This window comes from Brassica rapa, chromosome A06, assembly GCF_000309985.2.
Source record: "Brassica rapa cultivar Chiifu-401-42 chromosome A06, CAAS_Brap_v3.01, whole genome shotgun sequence".
NCBI classification, from domain to species: Eukaryota; Viridiplantae; Streptophyta; class Magnoliopsida; order Brassicales; family Brassicaceae; genus Brassica; species Brassica rapa.
The window spans coordinates 21442840-21457522 of record NC_024800.2 but is presented as its reverse complement, the minus strand read 5'-3'; the positions used below and the strand labels follow the sequence as shown (position 1 = coordinate 21457522).

The following is a 14683-nucleotide window of genomic DNA, read 5'->3' as shown; positions in this document are numbered from 1 at the left end:
CAAACTAACCTAATTATTTAATAAGGGTAATAAAGACTAATTTGACCGCTTTAATTTTTAACGTGAGAGCGAAAAAATATAAAATAAATGTAAAATATTGTTATATAAATAAATTAAATATTATATAAATTTAAATATTATATAAATTTAAATATTATATTATTTTTAGTGTTTTAATTATTTTCAAGATAATGATAAATTATCAGCTAAATCAATAAAATTATCTATTAAGATTAATAATTGTGTATAAAATATGGCTAAAATTATGGGGAGCATGACAAATCATCAAATTTACTTCTCAAATAATAAATTATTATTTATTAAAATTAATAATTATGTATAAAATATGACTAAATATAAATAATGGAGATCATGACAAATCAGCAAATTTATTTTTCAGTAAATAAATTATTTATAAAGACCAATAATTGTGTATAAAATATGATTAAATCTAAAATTATGGAGAACATGACAAATTACCAAATTCACTTCTTAAATAATAGTACATATATATTTATATTAAATATTTTTACTTTTTATTACTTTTTATAAAAATATATTTTAAAAAATCGAATGTGTAACTAGTGAAAAATGAAGAGAACGGAATTGGACCGGGCTGTCGCACTAGTTGTCCACTTACTTCAGCCGCCCTGGTTTGCTGTTTACTGTGGGAAGAGTATAAAGACAGTTTTAATTATAACTAGATTTTGATCCGCACATTCGTGCGGATATTTTTCATTTTATGAATGTATACTTTTGATTTATTATAAATATTTTAAGTATATAATTTTAATTTTAGTGTTATATATTGTGAATATAAACTATTATTTTATTAAATTGTATACATGGTAGCATCTATCATATTATTTTAGTAAATTTTATTGATATAGAATATTTTTTGGATGTTATGATATTAATTTTTTTTTTGTTATTAAATTAAGACTTCAAAATATTAGATTACTTTAATTTTTATAACATAGTTTGTTTTTTCGTGTTACATTTCAAAAAGTTATTCTTTATTATCTATGATTATACCTTCAGAAAAATTTAAAACATTATCATTTTAAGTTTGCATACTTATTTTTTAAATTTTATATTTTGTCAAATTGTTTGGAAAATTACACAACTATATTTGAGGTGGGAGATTATATGATTTTTGAAATTTGTTTGTTGCTAAATTAATACATTATTTTATATAAATAATTTTAATTTCGGTAAGATTTTTTTATCTCTCAGAATATTTTTTTAATTAATGTAAATATTAAATTTATAATTAAAATTTGATTTGTCATTAACATTTTGAATGAATTATTAAAATTTCATAGTTTTCTAATAACATATTTTTAAATAGTATATGAACTAAAGGTTAGTTATAAACTATTATATTTTTGTATATTAATTTTTTTTAACAATATATTGTTGATAGTTTCAAAATAAAAAATAAAATAATATATCGTTGTAGATATAAAAGTTTAATCTATGTTAATAAATTTATTTTTTCTAAAAAATATAATATAGTTTAAGAATTTTAACACATTTTAATGATGAGTGATAATTTATTTAAATGAAACTATTTTAAAAACAAAATAGTACTTCTATTTTAATTCATATAGTACTTCTATTTTAATATAATACTTAATATAATTAAAATATATACAAAAATAGTATAGACTTTTATTTTCTTGTTTTATAATAAATTTTTAATTAACATTAAATTATAAAGTTATATTAGTATTTACGAAATTAATTAAGTATTATTTTATAAAAATATTTAGAAGGTTAGTAAGGATTTTGTTGGATTATTTCTCAACAGAATTTGTTATACTTAAAAATAAACTTATATTTATATTTTTTTATTATTAATGTAAATAATGAAATATGTCCTATTAAGTTATTTTTTAGATGGTCCTAGTATGACTTGTTAACAGTAGATAAAAAATAAGACTCTATTTTAATAGATTAGATAAGAACAGTATATCAGAATATCTGAAATTTCTGACTAGCTGAGAAACATTGAGTTAGCATTTTAACTGCCTGCGCAAATCAGCGTGTCTCGACAAGGAGATATAGCGAAAACGAGATGTTAACTTAATCAACAATAATCTAACATCTAGGGTGTCAAAACAAGCACACTTGAATTTAAACTACACTAGTGTCTATAGTTACTAGAGATTTTTTCCGCGCTTCGCGCAGATTATATCTTATAAATTTATTTTATTTATAATATCATTTATCGGTTTTTTTCTTTTACATTAACTTCTTGTTTTTCCAATGTTAGTTTTTCTTAATTTAAATTTATATGTTTATAATTTTTCATTTTTCTTGTTGTAAATAGAGAATTATATTTTTTATTGATAGTTTTTTGTATGTGACATAAACTTTTTGAAATTTTAAAATAATGTTATATATAGTACGATTAACACATTAAAGAAGAAAAACATATTGAGGCACATTTTACACAGGTTTTATATGCATAATTTTAAACATTATATACGTATATATTATAAGTTTGAAACATGTAAATGCTTTCTAAAGCTAAATACTTGTTCTGAGTTTATATAACTTATCGAAAGTTTTATCTCTTTTTAAATTCAAATCACAGAAAAAATATCAAAAAATCAGTATATATGGGTTTTTTGGGCTTTAAAATCAACACTGAAAAATTATATGAATCAGATAACAACAGTTTTATAAACAACTGGATAAAATTTGACCGAGCCAAAGATTTTCACACAATATGTTCTTTTTTCTTCAAATTGCGAAAAGCCTATAGGCACAAGAAAAAAAAATCATAATTTTTGTTTTCACTTATATAACATGTTTTCTCCTTTACACACGAAGTTTATTACACTGCTATAAGCAATGAAGAACTCTATTCATATAAGATTCACATCTATGCATTTTGACAAAGAAGAATTTTAGCCATCTTTAGTTTCGGAATGGTCCAACTTCAATCATATACACTATATTTTCTCTATGATTCAAATCTTACAATTTTAATATATGTGCAGATTTCGATGTGAAAAAGCATGCACGCCATCTATCATTCAACCTATTATTTTTTCCAAAGTAAACACTATAATCCTCGTTTGGTTAGCTCCACAAACTAATCTCTTTGGATCAGTTTACTAAAAAATATGGATACTAATGTCAGAAAAGAATATAAACACTATCAACAACAAATATTGGCACAAGACTATTTGGTTCAAGGAACATATTCCACGTAATGCGTTTATATCATGGCTGGCTTTGCGGAGAAGACTGCCAACCAAGGATCGCTTGAGGCGTTAGGGGTTAAATGTCTCAGGAACGTGCGTCCTTTGTAATCTGGAAATAGAGACTCACCATCATCTCTTCTTTGAGTGATCTTTCTCTCGCTTGATATGGGAGCTTTTTGCTGCTGAAGTTTAGATTTCTCCTCCGGCTGATCTACACTCTGTTGCAGCCTGGATCAATCAACCTCGCGTCAACGCAGATGCACATGCTACTCCAGTCATCAAGCTCTACTTTCAGTCATCCATCTACCTGCTGTGGAAAGAGCGTAATGCTCGTGTGTTCACAGCTGTCTCCTCACCTTCATCAGTCATCCTTGTCTCTCTCGACCGTATGATGTGTGACCGTCTCCTCTCTTACCCGGTAAGTTCTTCTTTCTCCTCTTCTCTACTTCTTTTTATTTTTCTTGTATAAGACTTCCTTAAGGCTTTTTTTATCTTGAGTTGTTGTTGGTTGTTTTTGTTTCTTTGCTGTAATAAGTTGTTTAAAAACAACAGTGTAACTTTTCAGAAAATGATAATCTTAACATCTTACCAAAAAAAAAACAACAAATATTGACTTATTTATGTGAATATATATTTTATTTTAAATCATTATAGTTGACGAAGAAAACACCATAATTTGTACAACAAATTTTCTTAGATTCACCTCATCATACTCACCATTTTACCATTTTAATTACATAATTTTACATGAGCTTCTTCACCCTCCCCGGTTATTTTCTCTTTATTTATAACTAAAATATAAAGTTATAAACTATATATATTATAAATTAATAATTTATTTATCCTTGAAGTCTAACAATTAAAAATATAACATAATTCAATATAAATATATGATCCTATTAATAAATTAGCAGTTACAAATTTGAAATTTCTAGAAATATCAAAAGTCGTATGTTAGTTAATTATTTTCTAAATGACATCTATTTTTAATTTTTTTTGGATGAGAATATTTTGGCTGAGGTGGATAGTCTCAAAAGCCTTGAATTTAGTCCCTTTTATATAGTAGGATGGTGTCAAAATGAGCTATAGCTCATGATCTGGCTCAGCTCAGCTCGTTTTTTCATGAGCACGATTTTTATATTATAAATTCATTTAATAAATGAGTTTAATGATCGAGTTTAAATTAAATTACGAGTTATATGAACGATCTTTAATGAACATGAGCTGACTCATGAACTTGTTCATTTGGATAATTTCTATTTTTTATGTAAAAAAGAGATAATTTTTATATTTATTATATTTATCTTTCTAAAATTAAAATGTAACACATACATATAAGACATTGAAGATGAATTGGTTCAAGACTCTCACGAAGAATTGGATCATTGGTTTTGCTTTAATTTAATTTATATTAGGTGTTGTTTTTTTTTGTCATGTGTTGGCTTTTATTTAGTATTTAATATTTATGTTTTGGATTTTTTAATATTTAAATTTTGAACAATATTATAGAAAATATTCTATCATTATTTTATTTTATAATTATTATTTTTATTTAGATCACGAGTTAGCTCATTTAACTCATGATCTAGATGATATGAGTTCGAATTTACATATTGAAACTCATATATTAAATGAGCTGAGCTGAACTAGCTCATGAGCTCCCAATGAATTAAATTGAATTGAGCGAGCTAGCTCATTCCCTATCTATAGTTACCGTTTCTTATACATGGTCACATCAAATTGTTACTTAAATTGACAAATCCCAAAGTCATATGACTCATATCCTCTGAACTGAAATCTCAAGGGCAAATGGGCAATACATATCTTTAGAGATGGCAAACGAGCCCACCCGCAACCAAATGGCCCGCCCCGCCACGGGCTCAAGTTCAGTCGGGTCACAGCGGGCTGGCCCGCCGCGGGATGCGGTATCGAGAAGCAATGTCCAATCCCGCCCCGCCTAGTGCACAGGTCTTTGCGGGTAGGCCCGCGGGTCACCATCCAGAAGTTGAACGTCTCATTTGATGCTTAACTATAGCTTTTGAGTCAATGCTTCTCGATACAGTCATACAGATCAACAAAAGAAGTATATGAACCTCTATCATACGTTTCATCTCTACGTATCTTACATAACATTACTCTTGTGTTCAATACAAACATATTGAACCTTATCGGGAAAACATTATTCTTGTGTTGAATGGCATGTAGTATCAACAAGAAACTAAAACAGAAATAATCTTTGATGCGTATGCACTGATGTGTATGCATAAGAATGACATTAAGTAACAACACCAAATCTAAGTAATCATATCCAAGTAATGTAAATGAACACCCAAACAAAATCCAAACAATGTAACGTGGCCTCGGTAAAAACCTTATCGAGAAAACCCATTGGGACAAAACCCGACAAGGGAAAAAGAGCGCCACAAAATCCATAATGCGAATAAAAAAAAAACACCAGATCAAAATAAAAATCAAGTTTCTTCTTCTTCAACTTCAACTATCTCTTCTTCACCATCCATTTCATCTTCTGTAGATATTAAAAATCGAAGTTAATTAAATTTAAAGAACATGACACCCTAAAATATATAACAAAGTGAATAATTTACCATGTTCATAAGCTTCGAATCCTTTTAGCCAATTCCTACTACATATCAGAGCCTGCACATTTTTGGGAAGTAGACGGCTCCTGTATTTGTTCAGAACTCTCGAACCGATGCTAAAGGAGGATTCTGAAGCCACTGTTGTGATCGGAATGCTAAGCAGATCACAAGCCATTGCTGGCAAATCACCAAACCTGTGAGTATTATCTTTCAAACTAAACAATCAAGAGCAAGCAACCATATCATATGTAAGAGACGATCAAGAACAAGCAACCATCCACGCATAGACGATCAAGTACTAGTAAGTAGTAACCTATTACCTAAATTCTATCAGCTATAAGAACAGAAGAACACAACAACACAAGAAACAAAAAGATCTATGTACTAGTAACCTATTACCTAAATTCTATCAGCTATAAGAACACAAGAACACAACAACACAAGAAACAAAGAGATCTATGTACTAGTAACCAAGTATCTAAATTCTATCAGCTCTTATCATAAGAACTGGAGACGACATAAAAAAAAATAGAACAGAGACTAACCTGAGGTCCTTTGCCTTATAGATCGGAATGCAAGTGTGAAGTGTCCTTTGCATTCTCATATCGTTCTCCTCCTTGATCATAATACAATCCCCCACTCACCACATGTCATTATAAAGAAAAAGTTTTAGAAAATAGATGACTAAAATCACTTGAGTTTATATGATAAGGACATTAAGAAACAACAGGCCGAACATACTTCTGATTTCAATATCAAGACCGAACAGAGCGAAAACAGAGTATAAAAACAAACATCAATATTCTTTGTTCACGCAGACATCGCAAAAGATGAGAACAAACAACAATATTCTTGTTCACGCAAACATCGCAAAAGAAGCTCCATATATTCTCGATAAGAAGCTGTTTGATAAGAGATAACAATGAGACAGGACAACTTACACGATTGGTCATTGTGTAGCCGGTTGATTAGAGACAAAACAGACCCAATATCTTGTTCTTCTTTCACTGAAGATCATGTAATCCACAATAAAGAATTAGGGAATGAATTTTTATCTGTCCTTACAAATTAAATCACGGTAATGAGCAAAAGAACATGTAATCGAAAACTTTATCCTTACCTGAATGCATTGATGTTCATCAGCAACATCAAAAGGCCCTTAGTTCTTGAATCGTGGCTCAAAAGAAAAGAATTAAGCTGAAACAGCGAAGAGATGAGAGATGGATCAAACGAGAAGATGAAGAACATGCATAGAGAAGTGGAGCTTAGTGACGGATCAAAGAAGAGGAGAAGCCATTTCTCTCATGGTGAGAGCTAGAAGAGATCGGCTTTCCAATCGCCATCTCTCTCACCGATCGAGCTGGAGGAGATCGTCTTTGGCGGAGCCCCGCGCGTCCCGCGGTACACATCGAGCCAATCCCGCGTCTGGCCCAAAACCGCACAAGCCTTACCCGCAAGGCCCGCTTAAAATTCGGGCCTGTGTCTTAGAACCCAATCCCGACCCGAAGCAAGTTCACACGGGCCTGGCCCGCGGGCAGGTTCTTCTTTTGCCATCTCTACATATCTTCTTCTTTTTTGACGGAAAGGGCCAATAAGCTCTGAAAGGATATAGCCAAACTTTCATAATGATAATGACTTGTTAGTTCAACCTTAGGAAATTCTTAGTAATAGAAATTAAATGCGTTTATATGGTCCAAGTTGTTAAAAAAAAGACAAATTTGTAAAGAACTCACATTAAGAAATGGTCCACCCTTAAAAATTAGGAGAAGTTAGGTAAAAGAGTAAAAGTTGAAAAGATTTAGGTAAAGAGGAAACGACCACCATGCGGACAAAAGGGGGGGGGGGATTCACACACGATTTTGGCCCCCAACATCGATATGTCATGTGCTATGGGTGGAATCACACATTAATAGATATTCATGTCATTTATGGCTAGCCTTTAGCATGTCCCGTGAATGTTTAGGATTTTACTGTTTCTCCGCCACGTTAGTCGGAATGTAACCACTGATACCCATTTTTGGGGATTTTTATTTTAAAAAGAAAACTTATGAACACATCGTCTTATACGTGCATGTGATGTCTATAAAAATTACGTTATGTTGAAATATGACAAAATGACGCCGAACAAAGAAATCACACACATAATAATCAAACAACATGCATTTAAAAATATGAACATATATACTATATCTATATGTTAAATTAACAAGCTATTTGTTCAATGTCTATGAGCTAGTTAAAGTAACACAAAAAGTTACATGCAGCGTTAGTAAATGATACGTGAATTATGAATGTTTTGGGCGAAGTGATGAATGTCTAACAATGATGTAAAAATCACTTGATTCGAATTTGTTCTCTTGATTTCCTAATTACTTGCAAACTCCTTCTCATATCTGTTGCCATTTTTCTTAAAAATAATAAAGACAAAACAAAGCAACTTTAGAAAAGCATGCGTAGTAATAAGAATAATGTAGAGCTGTCCATTACACTGAAACATACGTCACATGTCTCATCCTTTACCAAAAGCCACCACAAACAATTTGTCAATAATCAATCAACACTCGATTCTCTCTTTTATTCCCCACAAATTTTATATTCTCTTTGAAAAAACAAGATATCAAACTCTTTGCTTTCTCGATCTCATCTCTTCTTTACTTCATCAAGATCCCAGACGAAATGGCTCAGGTTTTTTTTCTCACTGATTTTTAAAACTGAATATGACTTATGATTTATCTCTTTCTCCGAGATCCTTTTTTTTGGTTCAACCTCCGAGATCCTTTAAACTTTAAACTTTTTATGTTTTGTAGAAGGTGGTGTTGAAGGTTTTAACCATGACGGATGATAAAACCAAGCAGAAAGCCATAGAAGCTGCAGCTGATATTTTCGGTGAGTACTGAGTAGTATAACTACTTCCTTTCTTTAATTTACTGTCAACTGAAATTCGATTCTAGTTTCTACGTAATTATTTGTTATTGCTAATTTTAATCTATTTAATATTTTTTTTAGAATTTGTAAGAAGAACAAAGCAAAAATCATACAAATTTGCTGCTGGTCAATAAATTGCCACTTTTAGCTAAAATTTGATAAAAATTTGGTTCGATTGTGTAATTGCGTCAGAATTTGAGAGCTTGGATGGTCTCACCTACTTCGTTTTGACATTGTCAACGAGTTGAACAGATAGCAAGGGGTCAATTAACTTTTAGAGGCCCATAATTTATGGGCCTAGAAGAAAATGTATGTGTGAGTGCTATCTGCTTATGAAAAATTATAGATTATAGGATAGTGAGATAACACAACCGATTAAGTGTTCAACTTAGATTCATAACATTGAGTGTTGTTGGAACTATTTTTTGAACATTATGAATAATGTATTCATATGTCAAAAAAGAAGTTTTATTTGAATGAGAAATGGAGGTCTAATGTGTGTGATTTGAAAAACTTGTATAAAGTAGCAAATACACACATTGGATATTTGAACTTGGATTTGGGTTTTTTTGATTTGTTAGTTGGACTTCATGTTCATTGACTTAATCTTATAAACCAAATATATGTTGATCTTTTATATTGATAAAATATAAAAAAGAAATCCATTTTAAAGTATATTATTTTGTTTGAATTGGTCAAAACAATAATAATTTTATTCTTTAATTTTTTGGTCAAAATGTGGAATAAATTCACATAATAATGACAAGAATTAAAAACTCCATTAGTGCACTATGGAGGTTTCATTTTTGTGTTGAAAGATGAAACTTGTGCTTCTCATTATATTTCTATATAAAGGCTTGTGAGCCATTTAGAAAAGACACACACCAACACATTCCTCTACTCAGAATAGTTATACTAGTATATTTTTTCATTTTGAGTCTGAGAGTACATCACAGAAATATGTTCGATAGATTCTGTTTTTCGGTGATGGTAAACAGAAACAATGCTGCAGTTGTATCTTGGGAATCTGAGCGCCATAAAACCGTCACACTACGGGGCGTTTAAAGATTTAAGGAAAGAGATTAACAATCTCGCCTCTGCAATTCTTCTTTATTTTTATATTTTGGTATTGAAATTTTAGTTTATGTTCTTATTATTCTTTACAAATATCAGTTGTCCTATGATAGTAAAATAAGGTTCTTACACTCGTAAATCTTTAAATATTGTTTATGCTTTTGCACTAACAATATTGATATTTGTTGAAAGTTTTTTCTAAGAACAGGTTATATGAAATTTTAATTCTTGGAACCGGGAAATGCAAGATGATGGAAATCATTTTTTCATCAGAATTATCGTTTATTTATTATTATAGTTTTCAGTCAATTGTTTCTTTTGTTGAGCAGGTGTTCATCATTCTAACAATCAAACTGGAAAACAAATGCAGGGTTTGCTGAGTTATTTTATTGCAGTTTTTAATAGAATAAAAAAAAAACTGTTGGTTTTAATTTTGATTTTGGTTTGACATGTTCAAAGCACTGATTTGGTTTCCATTGTTTTAACTCTTAAAACGTTTTCTGGAAGAAGAAAAATGCATACATTTTTTTTAATTTACTACCTCATAAAGGTGTTTAAATAAAACGTTACTAGTCACAGTGTGTGTTAATGCTTTGACTTCTTTGATTTAATTATCAAGATTAACGTTTTTTGTTTCATACTAAATAAGATACAATGTGGTTCTGCAAAGTGGGTAGATGACTTGGTTATTGTGTTAAGCAGGAGTTGATTCGATAGCAGCGGATATGAAGGAGCAAAAGTTGACTGTGATTGGTATGATGGATGCGGTTGCGGTGGTAAAGAAACTGAAGAAAGTCGGTAAAGTAGATTTGATATCGGTCGGACCGGCAAAAGAGGAGAAGAAAGAAGAGAAGAAGGAAGAGAAGAAAGAGGAAAAGAAAGAGGAGAAGAAGGAAGAGAAGAAGCCAGAAGAACCTAAGAAATAAGTAACTTAGTTGATAATTATAAACCCTACGTTTTGTCATCTTGGTTTCATAATCAAACCTTCCAATCATTGAATAACTGAATATGTATAATTAATTGTTAAACTGCCAGTATGAGCCAACCCAAGACGTGCTGATGAGCAACACATGCTGGCAGAGTGTCGGGTGCAAATAACTTTTGCGGTTTGGGCGGGCCCAAAGTTTTGTAAAATTTGCCTAAGCATCCCATACACTAGGCGGTCGGATTAGGTCGAGCCATTGCATTTCCCTCGACCATATAGCCGTCCAGGATCAGTTGTCATGCTATTTTCATAGGTTATTGTATATTTCATATTTGTGTGGAATAGAAGTTTAAGATAAGATCATGATTAACCACAGTCTCTTTACAGAAGTTTTTAGCTTAGGCTAAGAGACGGTTTTTGGCTTTTTTTACATTTTAACTAAGAAAAGCTAAAAAACGTCTCTTAAATAAAAGATATAAGAACCGATTTTTAGCTGAAAAGTGTAAAAAAAAATGTCAAATTATAAATTAAGAATCTCGATGCGGCGGCATCCGTCCTACAGTGAGAAAATATATGAACTTCTTTGTAAAAATAATGAGAAAATACAAAAGTACCTGTCAAATCAAGATTTTAAAAATAAAATTAGAAACAACAATGTTGAGTGACTTGGTAGCCAACCACCACGATCACGTAGGTAACACGTAACTACATAATCAATCTATTGTCTCAAACCTTTTATTAAAAAAAATTGTCAGTTCCTCAGAAAATGAATTATAATACTGACGATATGAAATTATACAGATACAAGATTTTAACCGATGACGCAATCCTATAAGACCATCTCCAACCCAACTCTATAATAGAGATTTCTAAAATAGAGGAAAAAATAGAGATGTTGTTTTTGTTCCAATGTGTTCCTCTATAATAGAGGAACTAGATTTTGACCCGCGCTTTTAAAGCGCGCATTTATTTTTTTATTTTTTAATTGACAAATATTTAGTAAATGTCGTATTTTTATATATTTGTCTTTTATTTTATAAAAAACTTAAATTTTTTATCTTTATTTATTGTATTTCATTTTAAATGACTATTTATATTTAAAAAATTAAACTTTATTTTTTTTATGAATTAAGTTGGTATAACTCTGATAAATTAATTTTATTATGTGGTTAATATTTTAATAAAAAAATTATATACTTTTAATAAAGATTTGAACTTTTCAATAAAAAAATTCAATTATTTTTATGAATGCTTAAATTATATTAAGAAAAGAAAAAAAATAATAATTAAGAATAGTTGAAAAAAAATTATTTTAACTTGGACTCAATGGTCCAAAGGAAAAAAAAGTGAGAATTGAATCTGATTTTTTAATAGGCCCAAATTGCTCAAGAGAGATTTGATTTGGGCTGGATCCAAAAATAATGACCCAATATAGATTTGTTATTAATATTACTTAATTACCCTTAATGAAACATGCAATGTTAGTGAATGAAACATACCCCTAAGGTAATTATGACAATAGGATTCTGCTTTAATAGTATAGATGCTATATTTGCCTCTATAAGAGCATCTCCAACCTCACTCTATTTTTCACTCTAAAATAGAGTTTAGAGTAAAAAAATGCTTCAATGGTACTCTATTTTTCACTCTATAATAGAGTAAAAAATAGGTTTATTCCAAATATAGAGTAATTTGTTTTTTTTTTTGTTCATCACTCTATTTTCTACTCTAAAATAAAGTACCATTGGAGCAAACTCAAACTCTATTATAGAGTTACTCTATTTTAGAGTAAAAAATAGAGTAAACTATTGGAGATGATCTAAATAGAAGAATGCTATTTTTTTCTCTAAATACATCATCTCTATTTTTTCTTCTATTTTAGAGATCTCTATTATAGAGATGGGTTGGAGATGCTCTAAGTCTCACAGAGATATGTACATTAACTGTAAAAAAATTTATCAAAAAAAAGAAAAAAAAAATCAACTGTAAAATTACTACTATAGATCGTATATTTTTTCTTGGACAAATATAGATCGTATATTTCTATTAATTTCTGTTATAAGGAAAAAAATAACAATTACTACGTACTTGTTTTTACTGTAAATGGCAATAGCATTGTTAGGACATCTTCATCCTCACTCCATAATTTACTCTAAATATGGAGTGAAAATATAGTATGAACAAACAATAAAAAATTACTTTATTTATGGAGTAATCATTTTTTTGTTTTTTCATTATTCTATTTCTCACTCTATTTTGCAGTAAATTATGGAGTAGGGATGGAGATGGTCTTAGTTACCTTTAGGGATGGAAATGGTCTTAATTACCTTTATGCAGTAATAGAATATCAATATTAATAATACTCTGGATTTAGCAGTATTATAATTAAAATGCATTTATGAACTTCACAATTTGACATCAACAATTAAAACTTTTACAAAAAAAATTAAAACTTTTACGGTTTCGATAAGAAACTAGATTCGCGTAAAGAAATGTTACAAGTTATAAAAGAGTCCATTTTGGGGAAACAATATAAGTAACGTAACGTAAATATCTTCAGCATTTCTCTAACCTTTTATCAACCTCATATATATGACGTCATGGGAGTTGGTGAATTCGTTAGCCTCCTGTGAAATTTATGTACAAACTTACAATAAACCAAAAAGACAAGGTTAACATTTTATCTAATAATTTTTTTTACATCGAATATGACCCGGTTTGGAGTCTAGAACCGGCTCTACTATCTCTAGTTCCGGTTTAACGTTTGTATGGTCTAAACATTAATGATCGTGCAACAATGAATCAATGATAATACTAAACTAGATTTTGACCCGCGCAGGCGCGCGGGTGTATATTTTGAAAAATATGTTGATATTTGTTTTTCATGTAATTATTAGGATTTGGAAAAATGAATCCGAGGAACATAACCGATACCGATCCAAAGATATAGTACCAAACCCAAACATAAATTGATTAAATATTCTAATTATTCAAAATTTTGTTATTTAGAGAACCGAATCTGATCCGAACCGAAGTATTTGGGTATCCAAATTTATCTAAAAATAGATTTATATACTTATATATATTAATTATTTTTAGATTTAACGTATATAAAACATCAAAAATGATACTTTTAAATTGGTTTAAATACTTGAAAATATATATAGATAGTCAAAAGTAAATATCTGAAATAGTTAAAGTATACTCAAATCACCAAAAATACTTAAAATAATTATTGATTTCGTATCCAAAATTTTAAATCAAGCCAATTGATATGTTAAGCTTAAGTATTATGACATATGTTATTCAAATTTATACGTAATATATTATTTTATTTATATATTTTGAGAAATTTAAAATATATAATGATTTAAGACTTTAAAAATAATTTAAATTAGTTATCCAAACCCAAACTAAACCCGCAAAGATCCAAATCGAACTCAAACCAAAATTTAGAAACATTCTAATAAGGCTGAAATCTTTGACCCCGAAAACCCAAAATACAAACCGATCAGAACTAAACCCGTATGGGTATCCAAAAGCCCATCCCTAGTCATTATTATATATCGTATTTTATCATCATATAATTAATCGTATTTTATATGTACCATCATATAAGTAATCATATAATTAATAGCATTTTATACATACCATCATATAAATAATTACATATATTATATTTTTAAAACTTAATATGAAATATGAAAACCATAATTTGAGTTGGTATTTCAAATTGGGCTTTGTATTATATTTTTCTTATATATATTGACAATATTTTTTTTATAATGGTTATTGAAAAATAGTTTAGTAAAAATCAATTTTTGAATATATGTATATTTTTGAATCAATTTTTTATATAAATCAAATTTGAATTATTATTTTGATTTGAAATATGTATATAAAATTTAAATTTTGTTTTATGGTTAGTTTAGAAAAAAAAA

The 14683-nt window shown here is 29.2% G+C and overlaps 1 protein-coding gene across 1 annotated transcript; it reads left to right on the top strand.

The window, feature by feature from the left end:
• The first annotated feature begins 8260 nt into the window (after positions 1-8260).
• Positions 8261-10851, top strand: LOC103874243 (heavy metal-associated isoprenylated plant protein 39). Its single transcript, XM_009152657.3, has 3 exons — positions 8261-8503; positions 8626-8704; positions 10520-10851. Exons 1-3 carry the CDS (start codon positions 8495-8497, stop codon positions 10741-10743), a joined length of 312 nt encoding a protein of 103 aa, XP_009150905.1. The 5' UTR covers positions 8261-8494; the 3' UTR covers positions 10744-10851.
• The last annotated feature ends 3832 nt before the right edge of the window (positions 10852-14683 follow it).